Raw genomic sequence first — 25814 nt, 5'->3', positions numbered from 1 at the left:
ATCACATAGGATAGGATTAGATGCACGGTTTTTATGTGCAATATAATCATTATAATTTGTTATAACTAGCCACAGTTGGTTTCTTTGCCTAGGCAATGCCGGGCTCTTCAGCTAGTTAAAAATAAATATGAAAATTATTATAGACGTCAACAATGGTCCTTTCATAAAGACAATGGTCACCTCTGAAGCACGTATTACATCTAGGTTGCTAGCCAGAGGTCTGGACAAATATGATCTTATTCTTTACCAATCTATTAGGTTTTATGCATGTACTGCATTTTATACTTTATAGAACTAAAAGACCTAAAACAGCCTAACTCCATTCCCATTTATAGTGCCACAGTACACAAAAGCGCATTTATTTAAGGTCTACCTATTGTTTCATTACTATTTTCTTACATATCTTTTGGAGTCAAAGCTTTGTTTTTCTAATATATTGCTCATTATACAGAATATAATATAGTTAGATGCACGCTTAAAACAATTAAAGCTAGGAGTACATGAAAGTCTATTGGCTGCTATCCCTTCCAAATCAGCAAGGCTCACTTGTTTATCTTTATGAGCTGAAGAAAATAAACCTTTACTAGACACTTCTGGGTTATCTCCCAGCAGGACAAAGGCTCTGACATGTTGAAGCCGAAGATGATGCATCTTTCTAGCATTCACATCCCCAACATTTTCCCTTAAAGGGTCATAAGGAAGTTTCTATACATGTTGTTTAGATCTAAAAACAATTGTATTGTTCTATTGACTTCGGTCATATGACTTGTAGGTAATAATGACATTAGTAGTTATGTGTTAGTCACAAGGGAACAAAGGAGCAGCAAAGACTGGAAAGTGTGTATTGCAACTCATGTATATGGCACTATACTCACCTTCTAGTCTCCATTACTTGCTTTTACTGCATTTGTGGCAATGTAAATGTAAGGAGGTTGACTGGACTGCGAGTACCTGCATGCTTGGTCTGGAACTAAAAAAGCTGCATCTCCTGTTCCTGGGGGAACCCTTGTGCAGGGCGGACCTTCTGGCTGACCCAGGAGAGCCGGGAAAGGGCCCGCAGCAGTGGGGAAAGAAAAAGGGAAAAAGTGAAAAAGGTCATTTGGGCGCTGGCACAGAGCAGTGCAGAGGGCAGCACAGAGGAGAGCAGTGAGCGGCGCGCTGGACTTCGCCTTCCCCCACCTGAGACAACCAGGCCGTGCTGCTGCCATCAAGGAGGAAAAGAGCTGGGGGGATTAGTGTGCCTGCAGAGCAGAGCCCTGTCAACAGTGCAGAGCCATGCCAGCGAAGCAGAGCCGCGCAGAGCTGTGCGCACTGAGCAGAGCCCGGGTGGGAAAGCTGAGTGGTGAGTCAGGTGTGGTGCCCTCTGTGAGGGCAGAGTGATACGTCTGTGCAGGCCGACTCGACAGTACCTCTGAATACAGGTCCATCGCTGGTGGACGACCAATCGGTAATCCCCCGCTATCCTCCACGCCTGCAGGTGACTCAGACTTGACGCTGGAGACTGCACCGGGTGTGCGACACTGTGAGAGATAGACAGCTAGGCCAGTGCCTTGATACCAAGGATTCGTGTACACCGAGGAGCGAAGTCTCGTTCTGATGGTTCCACACATTGGACTCAGTACCGTGCCAGACCCACGTGGGCATGGGACAGCTACTCTCTTCTCAAAGTGTTTGTCAGAATGTCACATGCCACTGTTTTCGGTGCCACTGTTGGATCCCCGTCCGTCACAGTCTCCATCCAGACATCACGTGCCGCTGTTGTCGGTGCCACCATTGGAACCCTAAGACACTGCATACAAGAAGACTACAGTCTAATAAGTTTCACCTCTATAATTACTGAACTATAGTTCGTCCCTGTCCTAACCTGCCACTCTCCCAGTTCTGCCCCATTCCCTATTTCCACCCTGCAACCTATTACTCCCTGTGTATTTATTGTTAAATAAAATGTTTAACTCTTGATCCTGCACTCCTGCGATTTCTACATAAACATAGACCAGTAGGGCCATATGACACATCTCTACTATTATACTTCCATTTCTGTTCGCATGATATCTTACTATGCTACTGAAAAATTTGGTATTGTTTTACAAGAAATCAGATCTTTTTTTATGGTGAAAACTTACTTGCACCCTAAACTTTGTCTTGAATGTAAAGTTAATTAATTTGCTCTACATTTAGCTAATCTGGTTTTAAGAAGCCAAAGACTTTTAGATCTTTATTATGTTTGCATTTTCATGCTTATAGTCCCCAACTGTTTCCTTTATTCCATTCTATTTCTTATATTGTCTTAAAAACAGATGTGAATGTCTTCCAGCTGCCTCCAATCTCATGTTTTGTTTTTCAACTTACTGGCCTAAATCTAATTCTAGATTCACAATTCTTAAATTGCAAGCCACCGGTTCTAAGATACATAAAACTTGCATTTGCCCTTCCCTCTACTACTTGCCGCATATTTCAGTATCGATACTTACCGATTGTGATTATCTCATTGACGGATCTTATATTTACCATCCTACCCATACAAACTGATTTCCAATTACTATACTATTCCTTTATCACAAACTTCAACCTGGGAAATTCCTACCACAGAAGAACTGAATATAGAACCTAGTGAATTAAATAAGAAGCCAGAGTGATAGTGTTCTGTTAGAAGAGGAATGTACGCCGCCAGAGACATAAGCTGGCTGCTGTCTAGAGTATGTGGTTTAATTCTGAAAATCGTTTTGCAAAAGAATGTAGAGTTAGAAAAAAGTAACCGAAAGTTAGAAAAGACTTGGCCAAGGGGTTGTGAACAATTTGGGCAAATATGTAAATGGACCATACTTTTTTTAATATATGGTAATCTGTAAGAGAATGCAAACACTCTAACTCAAGGTATAAAAGTGGATGACCAACAATAACCAGAAAAGGCTTCTCTGTTGTAAAAGCAGAGTATCTGTGAAATATTCTCTTCAAAGGGGCTTTTCATAATTCTGCCATACAAAATATTATTTTCTTAAATCGGTTTTGGTCAATCCAACTCATAGTAGCACTCAGTTTTGGCGATGTCAACCCTGACATTTTTTTTAAAGTGAAGTGAGTTTGCTGAACATCCGATTACCAGTACAGCTTTTCTTGCCTCAGTGAATAGCAGATATCTCTAATGAAATTATTGTCTATCATGTCTTTCCTGTGGAGAGCGGAGAAGAAATGGCATTGCATGGTGGTCCATGTAATGCATGAATGTGCTGAGTCAAGGAAAGCATAACTGGCACATGGAAGAGTTCACATTTCATCTGCAGTGGCATGCAAAAATGTAGGCTCCTCTGGTCAAAATTACTGTTATCATGAACATTACTGTTACTATTATTGTGAACAATTAAGCAAGTTGAAGATGAGACTATCTCTAAAAGGGCTAAAGTTAAACATGACACATTTCCTTTGTATTTTAGGCAAGCAAAAAATATATATTGTAATTTTTTACATTTTAAAATTCACAAAAAGGAAAATGGGCCGATGCAAAAGTTGTTGCACCCTGCATGGATAGTACATAGTAGCGCCCCCTTTTTCAAGTATCACTGCTTGTAATTGTTTTTTATAAAATGTACCAGAGAAAAAGAGAGCAAAAACCCTGCTGTAACTAAGTAAATAAAAAGCAAAAAGTGCATTTTAATAACTGGTGTCCACTGGTTGGGGCCAGTCATTTTGTCTGCCCTTATTCACACACTGATGTCAACATTGACACATGATAAGGTTTTTAATATTAGACAGTGTAGAACTGTTCAGATCAGAGTTATCTTGTGGTGGGATGGCTTTTCTGCTATTTTTTTTATAGAAAAAAAAAGTACTACTAAAACCTCTGTAAATTAAATACACTTTTTGCTTTTTATTTGCTTAGTTACAGCAGGGTTTTTGCTCACTTTTTCGCTTGTAGGTTTTATGTTTTGTGGCCAATGTGAACATGCATTTATGTTCTGCATGTGTACCAACTCAAGTCAAGCTCAATTTTTGTGTTTTTTCTTAGTGATTTTTTTTTTGTAGCCAGCCAAGAGTCTTTCAATTCTTGTTTAAGGATTTTCATCCATTCTTCCTTGGAAATTTCTTCCAGTTCTGTGAGATTCCTGGGTCATCTTGCATGCATTTCTATTTTGAGGTCTAACCACAGATTTTCAATAGTGTTCAGATAAGGGGTCTGTGAGGGCAATTGTAAAACCTTCGGCTTGCACCCTTTGAGGAAGGCTATCATGGATTTTGATGTGTGTTTAGGATCATTATCCATTTGTAGGAGCCATCCTCTTTTCATCATCAGCTTTTTTACAGATGGTGTTATGTTTGCATCAAGAAATTGTTGAAATTTCATTGAATCCATTCTTCCCTCTATCCATGAAATATTCCCTGGGCCATTGTCTGCAACACCTCCCCCAAAGCATGGTAGGATGCACCCCCATGCTTATCGGTTGGCATGATGTTTTTTTTTACTGAAAGACTTTACCCTTTTTTCTCCACACATACCTTTAATCATTGTGACCAAAGAGTTCTATTTTAACCTCATTGGTCCGCATGACTTGTTTCCAAAATGCATCAGGCTTGTTTAGATGTACTTTTTCATACTTCTGACGCTGAATTCTATGGTGAGGATACACTAAAGATTTTATTTTGATGACTCTTCCATGAAGATAATATTTTGAAGGTGTCTCTGAACAGAAGAAAAATGAACCACAACTCCAGAATCTGCTAAATCTTTCTGAGGGTCTTTTTCAGTCATGCGGGGGCTCTGATTTCCCTCTGTAGCAATTCTACAAGCAGCTCTCACTGAAGTTTTGCTTAGTTTTCCAGACTTTATCTTGACCTTCACTGTTCCTGTCCATGGCCATATCTTAATTACATTTCAAACTGAGGAAAGAGCAACTTGAAAACACTTTGCTATATTCTTATAGTCTTCTCCTGCTTTGTAGGCCTCCACTATTTTCATTTTCAGTGTACTAGGCAGCTGCTTAGAAGAACCTATGGCTGCTGTTTTTTGGCATAAGGTTAGAAAAGGGTAAAAGGCTAGTTAAGGTATGAAGCACGCAAATCAAGGATGCCCAAACTTTTGCATCAACCCATTTTCCTTTTTGCAATTTTTTAAAATGTAAAACATTACTATATATATTTTTTTGCCTAAAATAGAAAGATGTGTCATCTTTAACTTTATTTTTAACCCTTTTATAGATCATTTAATCTTCAACTTGCTTAACTGTTTGCAATAACGGTACTTTTGACCTAAACTTTTACATGCCACTGTATATTCTCATAATAGTAAACCATCTGTCTTTGGACTAAATTTCTAGTATACCAGTGGAAAATGGTCAACTGTCTTGAAGATTATCCTAGTGTAAACTGTCTATTTTGGAGAATCCCTAAAAATCCCCCCTAGAATAATGAGCAGCATAAATTATATTTCTGAGTCAGGATGGCTGTCTTTTATTTTTAACACAGTGTAGATAGATACACACATTATTGATTCACAATACCAAACTGCCAAGAATTCTGTTTTTCTAGACGTAGTCGTACTTCTTGTTAATTACATATTCTTGCATTAAATGATTAACATATGGCTGCTGATTACACTTTTAATAACGGAGAAGATAGGCAACATATATTTTTTTCACCTGATTTTTTTAACATTGGTTTCATTTATAGAAAAAATCCTTCAGATGATTGTACTCTGTTATGTCTTTTTGTTAGGTTTCAATAATTCCTTGTAGAACTGGAAAATAGTGAATTATTATGTATTCCATGATAAATAAGAGCATAAAAACCTGATTCCTGTAATTATTGTCATAATTATAAAAGCATGGGTTCCTTAATGGAGTGGTGTAAAGTCAACGTAAATTTCATTTGAAATCCCTATGTATTTAGTGCCATAATTTAAAATTCCCTAACTACACTGCTTTTCTACTTTTTTACCACTTCTTCCTTGTTGATGACGCAAGTGTATTACAAAATAACTTAGATTATGGCACTAGATAGATATTGATTTAGAATGAAATTTACTTTGACTTTGGACCACACTTTTAAAGAAGTTCCCCCCTTTCAACTTTTAAAATAAATATTCTAAAATCATCTGGTACTCGCCCTGATCACGTCTGGCTCTGTATCTCCATTGTTCCTCTGGTAATTGTGTACAGGCTGCAGCAATGACATTATATCAACAACTCTGCAGCCAATCACTGGGCTTAATGGCTCATGTCATCTGCTGAGCTCAGTGATTGGCTGTTGAGCTGTTGATGTCACATTATTGTTCCAGCTGGTAAGCACTGGAATAATGACAAAGATGCATCATTGGACCTTGAATTGGTAAGTGCTGGATGATTTTATTACTTTTAACATGGCCAAGAAGAATTAGTAAAAATATTGTAAGCGAGGAAACTCCTTTAAAGGGGCTGTCCACTACTTTAAATTAACCCCCCAATGTATCCCCCGGGGCCCCTTATGAATTTTGTAAATACCTCATGTTGCCTATACTGCCTGTGAGTGGCGCTATCGCTTGCTGCTCACAGGCAGCACGTGACCCCCAACTGCAGCTAGCTCTTGCTTCCTCTGATGTTCCGACAAGTTCTGGCAGCAGCCGGGGGTCCCTCTTCCTCCCGTGTTGGCTGCCAGGCTGTGGGTGGTGTTATCCCCCGCGTCACACCCGGCATCCACCGCGCACCCATTCATTGAGAAAGCACGCTGTGGATGCTGGGTGTGACGCGGGGGTAACCCTGCCCAAAACCCAGTAGCCACCACAAGGACCCAGCCCTGAGTCACACCTTACTTGTCGTGACATCAGTGCTGGGTCACATGCTGCCTGTGAGCGGCCACGGGAAGCGCCGCTCACAGGCAGTATAGACAGCATAAGGTATTTACAAAATTCATTAGGGGCCCCGGGGGGACACATTGGGGTTAATTTAAAGTAGTGGACAACCTCTTTAACTAAGTATGTGTGCAAAAATACTGTGCATTGCTATATAATAGTAGAAAATATTTTTATATTGCATTTCCAAATTCCAATTTTTTTTTTAGAAACCTGCCATTGATGAGGGTCAGTGAATAACATTTTACTTTAACTTTAGCCATTGCAACTGATTCCATACCATGTTACATTATAGATTTATTATTTTATAGTTTTCTTCTTCTTCCATAATCATGGCATAAATTGGAAGGTGCTGAAAACTCTTAATATAACCTTTTTAGAGAACACCAAAAATTAGCATATGAACATTTCATGCTGTTTATAAATTAATGTACATCAACTAACTCTCAAGCAATCACTTTTCCTATCAGGCAAAGTGTTTGACTCTAACATCATAGAATCAAATCAGTAGCAAGCATGCAACCAGGAGACCCATTTAGTTTCATGCCACTGAAGGGAAAGTACATTACATTAAGAATGGTAAATGGATATCCCCTGGGAAGCCATAGACTGCCTAGAGGATAACACGCCTCGACTTCAATTTAGTATTTTTAATTCTTTTCGGTCTCTTGCTGCCTGACGCATTCCTCTATGAACAGTGACATTAACATGCAAACAATGCTTGGTATTCTTCACCAAACGTAAGGTTGGATATTGTGTTGAGGAAATGGAAGTATGAAACATTCTATCCTAATGCTTAAAAGGAAATATAACAGAGAAGATTAAAGAGCAAAACATGGTGCATTGAATTTGATTCCTGCAATCAGAGGGTAATTATTTATTTATAACCAGTCTCATTCGTTTATAAGTAAGATAATTAATATTAGTATCATGGGCAAGTTGCACAAGCAAGAATGTAAATGTGCTTGAAGTAAATAAGTATCGTGGGACATTATTTACATGCATTATGTATGCAATATAATACCTGACTTCACTTCCAATAAACACAAACCTCACAATCACTGAGTTATTGGGTATACACATTAAACTGGTTGTCAACTTTTATTACATATTGCCTACTCATCTGACACTAAAATCAATGCAACTTAGTACAGTAATTCTGTTAAATATTGATCCCTCTTCTGAAGCCTAGGTGATATACACACGTGGTCAAAATTGTTGGTACCCCTCATTTAACGACAGAAAAACCCACAATGGTCACAGAAATAACTTGAATCTGACAAAAGTAATAAATAAAAAATGTATGAAAATGAACAAATGAAAGTCAGACATTGCTTTCAACCATGCGTCCACAGAATTTAAAAAAAAAAAAAAATCTCATGAAATAGGCCTGGACAGAAATGATGGTACCCCTGAAAATAATGTGACAAAAGGGACATGTTAAATCAAGGTGTGTCCACTAATTAGCATCGCAGGTGTCTACAATATTGGTAGCAAAAGAGCACAGAAAAACTTCTAAACAGATTAAAAGTGAACTTCAAGCTCAAGGAACATCATTGTCAGATCGCAGCACCCGTCGTGTGAGTCAAAGTGGACTTCATGGGAGACGACCAAGGAGGACATCATTGTTGAAAAAAATCAGAAAAAAAACTGACTGGAATTTGCCAAACTACATGTTGACAAGCCACAAAGCTTCTAGGAGAATGTCCTCTGGACAGATGAGACAAAAATGGAAATTTTTGGCCAGGCACATCAGCTCTATGTTCACAGGTGTAAAAATGAAGCATATCAAGAAAAGAACACTGTCCCTACTGTGAAACATGGAGGAGGCTCTGTTATGATCTGGAGCTGGTTTGCTGCATCTGGCACATGGTGTATAGAATTTGTGCAGGGTACAATGAAATCTTAATACTATCAAGGGATTCTAGAGAGAAATGTGCCACCCAGTGTCAGGAAGCTTGGTCTCAGTTGCAGGTTATGGGTCTTTCAACAGGATAATGACCCAAAATACACAGCTAAAAACACCCAAGAATGGCTAAGAGGAAAACATTGCACTATTCTGAAGTGGCCTTCTATGAGCCCTGACTTAAATCCTATTGAGCATCCTTTGGAAAAAGCTGAAACATGTCTGGAAATGGCAATCATCAAACATGAGACAACTGGAGCAGTTTGCTCTTGAGGAGTGGGTCAAAATACCTGTCGAGAGATACAGAAGTCTCATTGATAGTTACAGGAATTGTTTGATTGCAGTGATTGCCTCAAAAGGTTGTGCAACAAAATATTAAGTTAAGGGAACCATCATTTCAGTCCAGGCCTATTTCATGAGATTTATTTTTTCTTTATCTCTGTGGAAGCATTTTTGAAAAGCAATGTCTGACTTTCATTTGTTCATTTTCATAGATTTTTGATTTATTATTACTTTTGTCATATTCAAGATATTTCTGTGACCATTGTGGGTTTTTCTGTCATTAAACGTGGTGTACCAACAATTTTGACCATGTGTATAGGTATATATATATATATATATATAAAGTAACGTTTGTACTCACTTAGCAGCATAGGAGGAAGCTGGAGGCGCATTCTCTTTCTCGTCCGCGTGGCTTTATTTGCTTCATAAACCATAAAATCCACAACAGAAAGGTAAACAGTCTTTAAGTAACACAAAACAGTCCTTAGCTCGGCTTTGTTCCCTCAGGCCCTGTGGACACACAGGCCACGGCAATGTCCATAGTAGAGCTTTATCTGCAGCCACAGGAAGGCTTCTCCCTCCTGAGAACACAGACCATTCTGTAATGTCTGACTTGGATACATGGAAGTCTGTCCACACTGTGACAGACTCCCTCACACTCACATGTGCTAAACACCTCAATTACATAGCTCTGTAATCACACCCATAGGTGTGGTATGGATCACATGGGCTGGTTACATGGTCATGACCTCACCACAGGTCCTGACACCTGCAGGTCCTGAAGGAATTGGAAAATGGGTACAGTCAACACTCTCACCCAGAGGGGAGGCAATATGGGTAGCCAGACCCTCCCATCTCTCATAGCTACCCACAACCCGGACCTAGTGCACTAAATGACGTCTTTAGTGCTCATGTACACTAGAGACAAAATACTCTGGGTTGCATCGCAGGAAGCATCCATCTATGTGACATATACCTCCCATTAACCACGCGGCCACCCGTCACACCACTATATATATATATATATATATATATATAATGTGTATATATATATATATATTATATATATATGAAACTCTCCATCTGTACTTGTAGAGACACCAGTTGGTAACAGTTTTGTTCAACGTGCTATTTGTTGACTGGACCATATACTACAAGTTAGTGACCTCACACCTCTTGATACTGTATGTGTTGAACTATGTGTTACTCTTTACTAGAGTTGAGCGAATATCTTCAATTCACCGCTTATTCGGCAAGACACATGCAGCTATGGCGGCGGTCAGCTGTTTAGCCGGCACAATCCAGGAAGCTGGATTCCCGCTGTAGCTTATTCGGCAAGCGCTCTAGCTTGCCGAATAAGCGGGGAACCCAAGATATTTGCTCAACTCTACTCTTTACACTTTGTGTGTATACATACAGTATATATGTATATTGAAGTAAACTCTGTGATTCTCAGTTAATACTGGGATATTGATGCGTTCATTGTTTGGAGAATCATTGGCTGACTTCACTGCATGCTGGGAATCATTGTATTTGCCAAGTTACTCAGTGGTTCCTCCAGTGTTTAAAGCAGAACAACCTTTAAGGCTATGTTCTGACAATGAGTATTTGATGAGTTTTTTTATTTAGATTTTCTGCAACATTTCTGCATCTGCTAGGTAAATTAGTATGCTTGCATTTTTATCAGTGCATTTTTTTACACCCATTTTTATTGCATTTATGTCATTTTTGTTTTTGATACTTTCTGGTATTTGGCTTTGACAAAATTTTATTGATATAGCCATGTGCAGATTACATGAATTTTTTGTGAGTTTCCATAGTGGAAATGCCCTGTAAACACATACGCGCTTTTTACCTGCACATGTTCCTCATCTAATGCAATTCTATGGCAATTATCTGACATAGAACTCTACAGAACTGCATGAGAAATTGACATATTGCAGATTTAAAAATCTCACTACAGGTCAATTTATGCAGCATAAAAAAGCAGAGCGGGCATGAGATTTCTATAAATTCTATTCTCTTTGCTGAAACTGTAAGACACAGCATTTTTGTGCACCAAAAATAGCTTAAAAAAATCACCAATAACTCATTGTGAGAACAGAACTTTAAATCATTTTGACAGAAGTTAAGTTTCCAAGTTCTCTCACATGACTGACATCTTCTATATGACTCCATTGTACAGTCTATATTTTATAAACTTAAGTGGGCTGAGTGGGTAAGAACCTAAGTAAACTGTGTAGGGTAATTATATTAATGTTATCTGTTGTGAGTTCATTCTCTGGTTCACCAGTTGTGAGTTCTCCTTCCAGACTCCCTCTGGTGGTAACAGGAGGTAGTGAGGCTGATTTGATCGGTGGAGATCTGCCACCTGAGGATGAGGATGACGATTGGACCTCAGGAGTCTCAGATTGGATTTAAGACAGCCGACGCCCTATTCAGTTGCTGGTGATTCCTTCTGGCTTGTCAGCTCTTGGTTTTCAGCTCTGTTCCAGTCATCTAAAGCTAAGTTTTTCTGCTAATGTTCACACTTGATTTTGTTGGTCTATTCAGTTTTTTGTGTGGTCAGCCAGCCCCGGCTGGGGGCTGTGCTGAATTTCCACTCTTATTTATCAGTATTTTGCCAATTTGCTTTTTGTCCCTTACTAGTTTGGCCTCTTTTTGCTCTGTCTCAGAATATTTCAGAGTGCTGATATAGTGGGAGAAGTCTAGTGACTTCAGGGTTAATTTTGCTATCAGAAGTGTTGGACATTATTTTTGTAGGGTTTTTTGCAGGTTGCAGACAGTGTCTTTCCTTTCCTTTCTAGTTAGTTTGGGCCCCATCATTTGCTCAGCCTATTTTCCTGCCTGTGTTTGTGCTTTCATTTTGTTTCACCGTCAATACATGTGTGGGTGCTATCTATTCCTTTGGGGTCTGCTCTGGGGCAGTTAGTTTTCCCCTTTTCATGTTTCAGGCTTATTTAGCCCTCCGGCTGTGACGAAGCATCTAGGAACATCGTAGGCACGCTCCACGGCTGATGCAAGTTGTGTGGTAGGATCAGGGATCTGCAATCTGCATAGTTACCAACCTCTCTGATTTTCTGTGACTTAACTTGTTTTGCTTTTTTCTCCTCGGTGACCCATTCATAACAGTATCACCAGCCATACCGCAGATTCTAGGGTACTCAAAAGCAGGAAAAAGTTGTTAAAAAAAAAGTGTCAGAATTTTTCTCTGGGGGCCGTAGAATTTTTTTTTCTCTTTTTCCTAATGGAGATTAAGCAATTGTCTGATCGTGTGGAGCAGCTTGCTGTTGAAGTGCAGGGAATTTCCACCTACCTCATTCACTCACATGCTGCTGAACCTAAGATCCCTACTCCTGATGTGTTTTCTGGGGATCGGTCTAAATTTCTGAATTTTAAGAATAATTGTAAATTATTTCTGGCCTTGAAGCCTAACTCATCGGGGAGCTCTGTGCAGCAGGTTAAAATTGTCATCTCCTTGCTGCGTGGTGATCCCCAGGATTGGGCTTTTTCTCTGACACCTGAAAATCCTATTCTGACTAATGTGGATGCATTTTTTCAAGCCTTGAGGTTGTATGATGAATCTAATGCTGTTGATCAAGCTGAGAGAACCCTGTTGGCATTAAGCCAGGGTCAGGATTCTGCAGTTATACTGTCAAAAATTCCGAAAGTGGGCGGTCCTTACTACATGGAATGATAGTGCATTGGCAGCTCTCTTTCAGAAGGGTTTATCAGAGACCGCAAAAGATGTTATGGTGGGATTTCCTGTTCCCTCTGGTCTGGATGATTCTATGTCATTAGCCATTCAAGTTGATCAGCGTTTACGTGAACGTAAAACTACACGGGAGGCACTGCCACCTTTTGAACAAACGTCTGAACCTATGCAATGTGATGGGGTTTTGTCTAGGGCGCAACGTCAGGAGTTTAGAAGGCGTAATTAGCTGTGTTTTTTCTGTGGAGATATCTCTCTTACTATTTCTGTCTGCCCTAAACGAGAGAGACGTTTTGCACACAGATTTGCTGTGGGCAGTGTACAACCTAAGTTTCTTTTGGCAATTACACTGATCTGCTCCTTATCCACGTTTTCCACGAAGGCTTTTGTGGATTCAGGAGCAGCGTTGAATCTGATGGATTTGGACTTTGCCAAACGTTGTGGTTTTTCCATGACGCCTCTGCGGACGCCTATTCCTTTGAGGGGTATTGATGCTTCTCCTTTGGCGGAGAATAAACCTCAGTTTTGGACCCAGGTGACAATGCGAGTTGCCCCAGACCACCAAGAAGATTGTAAATTTTTGGTGCTGCATAATTTGCATGATACTATTGTTCACACTTGATTTTGTTGGTCTATTCAGTTTTTTGTGTGGTCAGCCAGCCCCGGCTGGGGGCTGTGCTGAATTTCCACTCTTATTTATCAGTATTTTGCCAATTTGCTTTTTGTCCCTTACTAGTTTGGCCTCTTTTTGCTCTGTCTCAGAATATTTCAGAGTGCTGATATAGTGGGAGAAGTCTAGTGACTTCAGGGTTAATTTTTCTATCAGAAGTGTTGGACATTATTTTTGTAGGGTTTTTTGCAGGTTGCAGACAGTGTCTTTCCTTTCCTTTCTAGTTAGTTTGGGCCCCATCGTTTGCTCAGCCTATTTTCCTGCCTGTGTTTGTGCTTTCATTTTGTTTCACCATCAGTACAAGTGTGGGGGCTATCTATTCCTTTGGGGTCTGTAAGTTTTCCCCTTTTCATGCTTCAGGCTTATTTAGTCCTCCGGCTGTGATGAAGCGTCTAGGAACATCGTAGGTATGCTCCACGGCTGCTGCTAGTTGTGTGGTAGGATCAGAGATCTGCAATCTGCATAGTTGCCAACCGCTTTGTTTTTCTGTGACTTAGCTTGTTTTGCTTTTTTCTCCTTGGTGACCCATTCATAACAGTTCCCATTTTGAAGCCTGTTTAGCCAAGGCTCATTTCACATTGAAATTGGGAAATGTAGCATTACTTCTCCAAAAAAAATTACAGATGTCATGATGGAACCTGACAGACACTTTTATTCCATTTACAGTGGCTTGGGAAAGTAGTCACCCCCTTGGCATTTTTCATGTTTTGCTACCTCACAACCTGGAATTTCTTTTTTTAGGGTTTGCATCAGTTCATGTAAAGAACATCCCTACAACTGTGAACATTTGGTTTTCTTTTCGTTGTTAAGCAAACAACAAATAAAGCACAATAACTGAAAACGGCAGTGTGCGTAACTATTCACCGCCCTAAAATTAGTACTTTGTAGAGCCTCCTTCTGCAGAAATTACAGCTGCAAGTTGCTTTGGATAAGTCTCTGAGATTTCCACATCTTGCTACTGGGATTTTAGTCAATTTCTCAAGGCAAAACTGCTCCAGCTCCTTCAAGTTAGATGATTTCTCACAACAGATTCTCAGTTGGATTAAGGTCTTGGATTTGACTAGGCTATTCCAAAACATTTTCATATTTCCCCGTAAATCACTCAACTCTTGCTTTAGAAGTAGTTTGGGTCATCGTCTGGTTGGAAGGTGACCCTCCGTCACAATCTCAAATCACAGACAGACTGAAACAGGTTTTGCTCCTAAATAACCTTAAAACCACCACAGTATGATGCTGTCACTACCATGTTTACCTGTGAGGATGGTGTTCTAGAGGTGATGAGCTGTGTTGGTTTGGTGCCTTGGTAGATAAAAAGTCTCCCACATGTCTTTTGGCAAACTCAAAATAAGCCTTACAATTGAAGGTCTTTTTGACTGCCACTCTTCCATAAAGGCTACCTCTATGGAGTTTAGGGCTTATTGTGGTCATATGGACAGATACTACAGTCTCTGCTAAGGAACTCTGCAGCTCATTCATGGTTACCTTTGATCTCTGTGCTGCCTTTCTGATTAATTCCCTCTTTGCCGGGCTGAGAGTTTTGGTGGGCGACTCTCTCTTGGCAGGTTGATGTGGTACCATGTTCTTTCCATTTGATGATGGTGAATTTGATGGTGCTCCGGGGATCATCAGAAATTGTGATTTTTTTATAACTCAACCCTGACTTGTACTTCACAAAAACTTTGTCTCGGACTTGTTTGGAGATCTCCTTGGTCTTCTTGATGTTGTTTGGTTAGTGATGCCTATTGTTCAATGGTGTTGCAGCCTCTGTGGTCTTTCAGAAAATGTATATATACTGACAGACCATGTGACACTTAGACTTCACACAGATGGACTTCCTTTCACTAATCATATCACTTATGAAGTTAATTGCTTGCACCAGAAATTTTTAGGGGCTTCACTGTGAAAAGGGTGAATACACATTCACATGCCAATTTTTAGTTATTTGATCCCATAAATGTATGCCTATATTTTTCTCACTTCACTTCACCAACTTAGACTATTAGTGCTGATGCATCACGCACAATTTGGATTCCAAAAATATATAAATACAGGTGACAATGTAGCAAAATAGATAAAAAGCCAATGGGGTGGGTTGAATACTTTTGAAAACCTCTGTAGTTACATCATATGTTGGGTCCCTAATTTTGATACAGGATCACACGACAAGCCAGCATCTTTCCTGGCAGATAAAGGCTGAATAATTCATCATCTGCATCTAACAGTTGAGTGTGTAGTAGAGCTCCACCCATGTCTGTTAACATGTTAAATGCCACTGACAAGCTATGACAGCTTCATTTAACACTTGCAAGCAGGGGGGTGCACAATTCTACATGCCTGTGACATGATTGCAGGGCCCGATGGGTTGGCCATGATGGTCTTCAGGAAATCCCCATGCTTGTCATGACACTCCTGTGAAAGCCAACGTTTGGCTATCACTAATAGGAAACTGATTTTCACTATACATAACAGTACTGTTGCACTGCTATTAGTGATGACTGAACGTGCTCAGATAATGTCTTATCCGAGCACGCTCGGGAGTTGTCTGAGCATCTGGGAGTGCTCGTATATTATGTTTGAGTCTCTTTGGCTGTTAGATAGCCTCAACACGTGGGGGTTGCCTGTTTGTTACACAATCCCCACATGTGTTCAGGCTGTCTAACAGCCACAAATCATGCAGCCACAGAGACTCGAACGTAATAATAATAATAATAAATTTTATTTCTATATAACCGATATATTCCGCAGCACTTTACATTTCAGAGGGGACTTGTACAGACGATAGACATTACAGCATAACAATAATCACATAGATTATAACAGATACCAAGAGGAATGAGGGCCCTACTCGCAAGCTTACAGTCTATGAGGGAAAAAGGGGAGACACGAAAGGTGGGTGGTAACAATTGCCCTGATTGTATGGACTAGCCATAATGTTAAGTGTGTAACAGTACAGACACAGAGGGCTAATGGATGCATAAAGCATGTGGGAACATGATACGGGGAACCTGGTTATGGTAAAACTTTTGACTGTGCTAACTAGCTTGGACGTGCACCCTCCACATGTGAATTGGCTCGTCTAATTTGGATTCAGCTCGTGGCAGCTTCAAGTCCTCCCTCCATGTTATCCAAGCACATTTGCTCATCACTAGCTATGCATAGTACAAGCAATCAGATAATCGCAGTGGACTAGCAAATACAGTATAAAATTAAATTTTTTTTTAAAAAAAGCAAAAGTTCAAATCACCAATGTTTTGCCCCAATTAAAAATAAAGCAATAAAATATAATAAAAAAGATATATTTTTGGACTCTGCATACTAACCTGGATAATCATAGTTTCTGATCATTTTTACCGTATAGTCAGCATGTTATATGAAAAACCCCCAAAACAATTGTGGAATTGCACTTTTTTTTGCAATTTTAACGTACTTGGAATTTTTTTCCCACTTTCCGGTGCATCACCTGATAAAAAGAATGGTGCCATTCACAATTACAACTTTTTCCATAAAAAAACAAGCCTCAAGGGGGCATGGCCTGGAGCTCAATGCAGGAGGACATGTGAGTTCTGAGCTCCCATGAAGCTGTTTGGAAAAAGCGACAGATAAAGTGCCTTTTGTCAGAAGACTGTTTGAACTGGATTGCTGCCACCACCAGGATCATTTTGAGACCCTTTTTGAAGATTTCTGACAGATATTAATGAATATACAGCTCCTAGAAGCCAACGGTGATGAGTAATGCAGGCAGTGACTCAGCAAAATCTCCTGCCTTGAGAGTGGGGGGAACCACCATTGCTGAAGCCTCGGGAGGCACTGAAACTGTAGCCGACTGATCTGGGGAAGTTGCTCGGTCCTGCTCCGCTGTTGGAGACTGGTGGTGAGAAATTATTGCTAAGAAGAAAGGGCTACAGGATCTGATAGCAGTGTGGAGCCGAGGAGAGCTGGAGGAGAGGGGCACAGCAGAACAGACGACTGGGAAACTAGTAGTGTTTGGAGGAAGCATTCTGACAGCTACAGGTTGCTGTGGAGACAGTCTTGACCAATATTATCCACATTGCTGGTTTGTTCTAACATATAGCATCTTATGTGAGCTTTTGTGAGTATTGTAAGCTGTCTGTTGTGTAACTGAATATTTGTCACTGACATTATCTACTACCTGTATTGGCTAGTTCTTAGCAGTGACATTACCTAACACACGGTATCTCGTCATAACTGATCTGAAAAGAGATTATCTATTATTTACATTGACTAGTATGGAAGAATGGATTGCAGAGGATTGGAATGAATGACTTTGCTGCCACCTACTGGCTCCTTTAGGCATAACTTTAGGAATCCACTTTCAATGTAAATTACCTCTCTGTGACCAGTTGCCTATGAAACTATGAATAATTTGTAAATGACTTGATTTTGCCATTCTCCCTGATTGAGTTACATTTAAATCAGATTTATAAAATGGGTAAATCTACTAAAATGGAAACTGAAGAGGCAGCCAAAACCACTAGAACCCCCAAAAAGGGTCAAGAGAAAGAGAGATCTAGAAAACAACTCTCTCTGGATATCCAATCCAGTAAATCAAACTCTGCAAATAAAGAAAGCTCTTCTTCTCTCTCGCAATGGTCTGATAGCGATGAGGAAGATGATTCTACATTTGAAGAGACAAACCTTAAAGATTATATTAAAACCCTACCTACTACAGAATTCATAAGGAATCTCTTTAAAGACTTTACCCAAACCATTAAAGAAGAAATAGCGGATCTTAAAAAAGATGTTAGGCAGGCTTACACAAAAGTGCCGAACTTGGAAGAAACTTGTGATCAGATATCCACACACTCCGAACGTGTTACCGGAATTTTAATTGATTATCAAAAGGAGAGCTTCCTACAAAAAATCCATATAGATGAGCTAGAGAACAGGTCAAGAAGGAACAATTTGAGAATCAGAGGGCTTCCTGAAAAAATTTTGGATAAGGACATTTCATCTACTCTTATCAACATATTGAAGGATTTGTTGGGCAAAGATGACTCCAATACTATATGCATTGAAAGGGCCCATAGAGTCTATAAGCACAGACAAACCTAGAGATGTACTCTGTTGTATACAAAGCTTTAAAATGAAAGAAGAAATCTATCACAGATCAAGGCAAGCAGCTAAAATTGAATATGAGGACAATGAGATCCAAATTTTTCAAGAGCTTTCAAAACTCACTTTAGATCTCAGAAGACAACTTCAACCTCTGACTAGGACCCTCAGAGACCGAAACATAGCCTATAGATGGATGTTTCCATTTGGACTTGCTATCTCCCTGGACAATAAAACCCTGATTATAAGAACACCGGAAGATCTACCTTATGTCCTGAACAAGCTGGACCTCTCTCAACTTCAACTACCAGATTGGACAACTGCAGAAGAATTTCTCAAATTCCCGCCTTTACCAGTACATGAAAAATGGTCTAATACTACACCAAATAAGCCTAAGAAAATCAGAAGGTTGAATGCGGACACTAACAAAATGTCTAATGGAAGCAACAAGGATGGTGAAGGTTAAAACACTCCGAATCCAGAAGGATTGGCCTAACTCTTGGAGTCACGAACTCTTCACCAGTTCTAAATAATGTGTTTCAATGTTTAACTGCCTTTTTGCTTATTTACAATTCATTGTGTTTAATAACATAAGCTAGTCAACAGAAAAAGTTTAATACTTGATATATTCTGGTTTTAGTCCTTTTATAATGCAAGACTCAGTCAGGATTGGCACTCGCATCTTCTTTCTTCTTTCTTTTTCTCTATTACATTCTTATCTTGTCTTTTGCCCTGTTTTTTCCTTCTCTTTTTCCCTCTACCCTTCAGGGCTGCCTCTCCCTTAGACCTTTGATCGACAGGTCCACGCCCCCACTGATCTGGCGATCTTTAATTGCTATCTTTTCTGGCTGGATACCAATGGATACTTATCCAACCAGTAGCAAACTGTGAACTCAAGACGGATCCGCACGCCATCCCGATTTTTTTTTGGTTAACATGTTTTCTTCAAGTACGTTAATAACTGTTACCCCCAGTTGTAAGTTTTTCCCCTTATGTCCTATTGGTAGCCTCTTACACAATGTCTCCAGCTACAAACCATACATATGGCCAATCTAAACATAGCAACCTTCAATGTTAAAGGCATAAATGTTCCACAGAAAAAAATCACAAATACTGAGACATTTAGAGAAGAATAAAGTGGATGTAATCTTTTTTCAAGAAACCCACTTCAAGAGAACATATACTTCCATAACCAAAAATAAAACATACACTAAATGGTACAACTCCACCTCTCCAAATAAAAGAAATAAATGGGTTTCCATTGTTATTAGCAAGAATCTCCCTTTTGTATTTAAAGATGCTTTACGTGATGGAGATGGGAGATATCTTTTTCTGAAATGCATGATCTACAACAAGACAAACACTTTAATTAATATATATGCCCCAAATGTGAATCACCTTCCCTTTTTCAAAAAAATATTTTGGCTTTTGAATAATTTTGTTGAAGGCGTACCAATTCTGGGAGGCGATTTCAACATTCCCCTACACCCCCCTCTCGACACATCTAATGGGCAATCATCCATACCACATAAAACAACTAGATACATAGAAAAGCACTGATGGATCTTCTGCTGGATATATGGAGAATAATACACCCCTCAACGAGGGATTATTCGTTCTTCTCGTCAGTACATAAAAAATACTCGAGAATCGACTATCTATTCATACCACATGACCTAATAAGCTCGGTTAAAAAGACCTCTTACGATAATATAATATACTCGGACCATGCCCCATTGTTCACCAACATCATCCTAAGTAACACAAAAAAAGCGCCTTTAATTGGAAACTTAATAATTTAATATATGAAACTGAGTCTCAAGAATCCATAAGGAAGAATATTAAACAATTTTTTTTGGAGAACAGTAGTAGCGACATCTCTGACTGTAATGTTTGGGAGGCACACAAAGCGGTGCTCAGGGGTTATCTTTTAGAACTGGGCCCTAGGGAAAAAAAAAGAAAAAGAGAAACTCACAACCTCACTACTATCCCAAATAAAAGTATTAGAGAGAGGAGAACCATAAAATCTCTCAAGAAGCCTCCTTAGAAAACGATCTTTTTAGACTCAGAGCAGAACTCAGAGAACTGTTGAGACAAGAATCTGAAAAATACTTGCAATACTCAAAATTTAAAATATACACCCAGGCGAATAAGTGCAGTAAAAATCTGGCGAACTTGGTTAAAAAGAAAATTAATTCAGCTTATATACAAAAGATTAAAGATTCACAAGATCAAATACATAACAAATGGAGGAAATAGCAGATATTTTTAGCTTATTTTATTCAAACCTTTACAATCTAAAAACAAAATATTCCGCAGATCCGAAAAGGAAATCTGAACTCATGAATATATACCTACAAACAACAGACCTACTTAAACTAAAACCCCAGCAAATACACTCTCTAGATAACCCAAGCACAATGGATGAACTTGAATCTGTCATCAAAACAAGCCCCAAAGGGAAAAGTCCAGGCCCAGATGGATACTCTACGGAGTATTATAAAATTTTCAGAGAGCAACGCTCCCCATATTTATTGAAATATTTTAATAATATAACTAGAACCAATACATTTAGCACTCTCAGCCCATATTGCTCTTATCCCGAAAGAGGGTAAGGACCCAACCCTTTGTGGCAGCTATAGGCCAATCTCATTGATTAACAACGATATCAAGCTGTATACAAGGATTTTGGCCAAAAGGGTACAGAACCTCTTGTCGGACTTGATCAACCTCGCCCAGGTGGGCTTTGTAGGGGGTAGAGAGGCCAAATATAATATTATTAAAACCCTGAACATAATTCACTTTACAAAATGTAAAAATATTAAAACCGCTCTTTCAACTGATGCCGAAAATGCTTTTGATAGAATTGATTGGGAGTATATGGAAAAAACATTAATGAAGTTTGGCTTTCCTTATTCCTTCATAGGAAAAATCCTTGCTCTATATTCCCATCCATCAGCTCGACTGAAAATCAATAATGATCTTTCTCCTAGCTTTGGGATAAAGAACGGGACAAGACAGGGGTGCCCTCTCTCCCCACTCCTATTAGTACTGGTAATGGAAACCTTCCTTCAAAAAAATTAGACAAAACCCTGAAATCCAAGGTGTAAGATGTGGTGACAAAGAACATAAAATAGCCGCATTTGCGGACGATGTTCTTTTTTACTTAACAGACCCCTGGCAATCTATCAAACGACTAACTGAAGAAATACGGGAATTTGGACTAGTATCAAACTTCAAGATACATTTTTCTAAGTCAGAAATGTTAAACATTAATGTCATCCAGGAAAATTGGACCCTCTTATCTAATAAATCTCCATTCAGAAATAATTGCTCTCATATTTCTTATTTAGGGACCAAGATAAACAACTCCATTCCCTCCTTATATAATCTTAATTTTATACCTCTAATTCGTAACCTGGAGCGAGACGTTTCCACATGGAGGGATCTGCCTATTTCCTGGTTTGGCAGAATTAATATCGTGAAAATGATTACTCTACCCAAAATACTTTATTTCCTTCAAGTGTTACCTATTGATAGTCCACAATTCTTTTTTCAAAAAATTAAAACCCTAGTCTCCAAATTTATTTGGCAAAACAAAAGTAGTAGGATCAAACACTCAACGTTAATAAAAAGGAAATGCAAAGGAGGGCTGGGTTTACCTGACTTTGAGAAATATAGACATGCCTCACATATGGCCAGAATAAGGGAAACAAGAATTTCTCCCCCTAGGAAATTATGGGTCGACATCGAACTTAATCTTTTAAATAAGAATAATGACCATTATCTTTGGTCAACCGCATATAATACATTTAAATATTGTGAGATCGAGAACCCTTTAACTAAACTCTCAATATCTATTTGGAATAGAACTAATAAAAAATACAATTTTGTTCCTAGTATTTGCACATATACGCCATTATTACACTTGCTCCCGAATAGATACAGAGCCATTAAAAATAAAATAAAAAATCTAGGGACTCTCTTATATACATATTGGCCACTTTATTAAAAAAATAGTATCATTTCTACAAGTGAGCTCAGGACCATATTTACAGGTGTTGTAATGTCAGAGACAGAGTTTGAAATTGTAAAAGAAGCAATTAGAACTCAGATACCTAACATCTCCAATAACTTCACCTATAAATATACTCAAGATATCTTTTTTGACTTTAAAACAAATAAAAAAATTATATCTAAAATTTACAAATTACTCTGTAATACGAAAGGACCTCCTAACTTCATTAGCAAATGGGAGAAAGAATTAAATATATCATTATCACCAGAGGAAATTTCCAGACTTTGGAAAGAGATTCACTCCATTTCTCCCTCAACAAGATGCAAGGAGCTAAATTATAAGATTATTTCTCGTTGGTATAAAACCCCGGATACCCTCTCTAGGATTGACATCTTATTGTTGGAGATGCAATCTAATGCCAGGTACGCCTGCCCATATATGGTATGAATGTACCAAAATTATACCCTTCTGGAAAATGATATATAGTCACATAAAGAAGGTCTTTCGAACAATACCCCCTCTGACATCTAGACAGGTCCTCTTGAATGTTCGTCCTGAGCTCAAATGTGTAAGTGACTATATTGTGAGCTCTCACTTACTTAACGCAGCTAAAAACCTCATCGCTAGACATTGGAAGGATACTGATCCACCTTCCTTATCAGAATGGGTAGATGAGGCTAGCAATATATATTCCCTTGAAAAAATTCGACTGGCTCACTGCAAACAAGACAATTTAAATGGAAGATGGCACCAATGGTTTATGTATCAAAACAATATTAAGCTCTAACAGAAGGAATTTTAATGCAGTGTACTATTTATGCTTTATATGAATATATATACTTTGTTTTCTACAACTGTGAGTCTAAAGATAGAGGCTTTCATCCAATAGGACTACCATCCCCACCCCTTCCATTCTTTCCCAACTTTACCTGAATCCATGTTTCCCCTTCCCACCTCTTTTCCCATTCCCTTCCTAAATCCCTTCATTAAGAAAATTTGAATGTTGATTATACTGACTTGTATTTTGATAATAATTCTGTAACAACATTCTTAAATAAAGAGTTTATAACAAAAAAAAGAAAAACAAGCCTCAATACATCTACATGGATGGAATAATATAAAATTTATGGCTATTGGAAGAAGTGGAGGAAACAACGAAAATGAGGAACCCCCCCCAAAATAGCCCGGTCATGAAGGGGATAAAAATACAATGGATGCCATTGGTGTTTATCCTCCAATAGATCCTACACAAAAAAATAGAATGTGAACTAAATCTGGAAGAAAAACCCTATAAGGTAAATTGCATTTATACAGTATGTGCCCTTTAGAAACGTCTTTTTTTTGTTCTGTACAATCTTTAACTTTAGTGTTCACCTTTGCAATGACGGCTTTTTCTTCAAAGCCAAATCTTTTGATAGGAATCTAGTAACATTTAACTTAAAAGGCCAGTATGTAGATGAACTCTATCTCTGACTTCTGAGCATTAAACCAGAACATGACATGGAGAGTTACGGTACATTGTAGTAAGAAGTGAATGCATCTTCTGCCACTTATTCACTTTTTGTAGCTGCCATATTTTTTCATGTCTTTTGTGTGTTAAGATCTTGTGACTGATCTGCAGGAAAAGAAATCTGAATCATGGTACAAATGAGCTGCCTGTCACCATAGTAACTTCTGCCAATATTTAGTACAAGCGCTTGTAGCATCAACAGTTGGAAGACACAATTGCATCACAATGATAAAACCGCAAAATTGTGATAATGTTTGCAGAATAAATCTACTTTCTAAGCATTATTTTTTCCATTATTTCTATTGTATATGTAGGCAAATTGGAGCTGGCATACATTGAATTGCATATTTCATGGGTTTCCGAATATTTATGCAGAGCAAAAGTTACCCAATCATTTATTTTTCCATTGGTGTCATTCTAAATTTCTTCTTAAAAGTTGTCATTTTCTTCACTATATTCAATAATAAATTAACTGTTTGAAAGCATTTTGCATTCAACAAAGATGGAACGTTATGAATTGCTTAAATATGTTGGAAGTTCACAAAGAATCAAATAAAATATAAATCGCTTTCAAGAGTGTGGAAAAAAAGTTTCTATAGCAACCTTGAATGTCTTACAATTTCTCATTAGAACCATGAAAATTAAAGCGTACATTAGATATACTGTATATCATCCCTTTACTATTTTGCCTTTGGTGCGCCTGTTGGACATTGCAGGTCGCCTCTGTTTTAAAGGAAATTCAGAAGAAGCACATTTGGTTGCTCAGAATATAAATATGCTAGCAGTGAGACATTTGGCTCAATGATAAGAGAGCTGTCCTTTGAGGAATTGTGCCATGTGAAGAAAGGCTGTACTTTACATGAAGAGATAGACAGATTGGAATATCTCTTCTTAATGCAATTTGACAGCAGTGGGACTTAACAGGTAAAATCTGCCACATCTGCTTTTTTCTGTCTATATAAAAAATGAAAATATTTTGAGGGATGATAATATACTGTTGCACATTTTAGCTAGTTCTCAGGTTTCATATACCAGTGCCTCAGCTGTCAAGCGTAAGCAAATGTATAATGATTAAATGCCCACTGGCAAGATTTTGAGTAATTTTATTTTGTTTTTTCTTTTATCCCAAATGATTTGGACAGATTGACAATTTCAGCAGAATGCCCTATGCAGCTAGAAGACTTTCCGATGGATGCTCATGCATGCCCACTAAAATTTGGAAGCTGTAAGTCATACTTTTATTTTTTATCTAAAATTGTTGGCTATTTCCTAAACCTTGTTTATTTTCTATAGTGACAATTCATAGTGCATGTACAATAAAAGTAAATATATTTTATAATGCCATTACTGATTGCTTATTAGGGGAAGGCAATAAAAAAATCACTAAAGTGATTAAAGTGGTCCCTTAACAACAAAAGGGCATGTATGACGCAACTCAATATGTGCAGAGACTGCAAAAAAGAATCCCCAAAAAGCTATAAGATTCATCATGACTTTATTTTGCACATGATAATAATTCATCTCAAATATTAGACTATTGAATTGGCATTTGCATTAGGTCTTCATTAAAATGTTTTATTCAACTTCTATGTAACCGATGTGACCAATGCTAACAGACAAAAGAACAAACCCGGTATACTGTGATCCCACAGTCATTTTTTCGTGCTACAAATTCACAAATTCCAAAAATTCCTGCAGATATTCTAACAAGAGAATCCGCATGCATCCAATACTGTAGTTTTCATTCATTTTAAAACTATGCTAAACTATAGATGCAGCATGGGAGAAGTCCTGTAGGTCAGAGGATGATCACAATAGACTATGTA

General features: G+C 38.5%; 1 protein-coding gene across 2 annotated transcripts in view; it reads left to right on the top strand.

Moving 5' to 3' along the window:
* Positions 1 to 25814, top strand: part of GABRA5 (gamma-aminobutyric acid type A receptor subunit alpha5) — a 377180-nt gene that overhangs the window by 172518 nt on the left and 178848 nt on the right. For both annotated transcript variants that reach the window (XM_073541489.1, XM_073541490.1), the window contains exon 6: positions 25131 to 25213. In XM_073541489.1, the coding sequence (XP_073397590.1) occupies positions 25131 to 25213 (83 nt within the window). The remainder of the gene's footprint in view (positions 1 to 25130; positions 25214 to 25814) is intronic.

This window comes from Dendrobates tinctorius, unplaced genomic scaffold, assembly GCF_039654945.1.
Source record: "Dendrobates tinctorius isolate UK_male_01 unplaced genomic scaffold, ASM3965494v1 ptg000121l, whole genome shotgun sequence".
NCBI lineage: Eukaryota > Metazoa > Chordata > Amphibia > Anura > Dendrobatidae > Dendrobates > Dendrobates tinctorius.
Note: the sequence above shows the minus strand (reverse complement) of the source record. Positions and strands in the feature narration are given on the sequence as shown.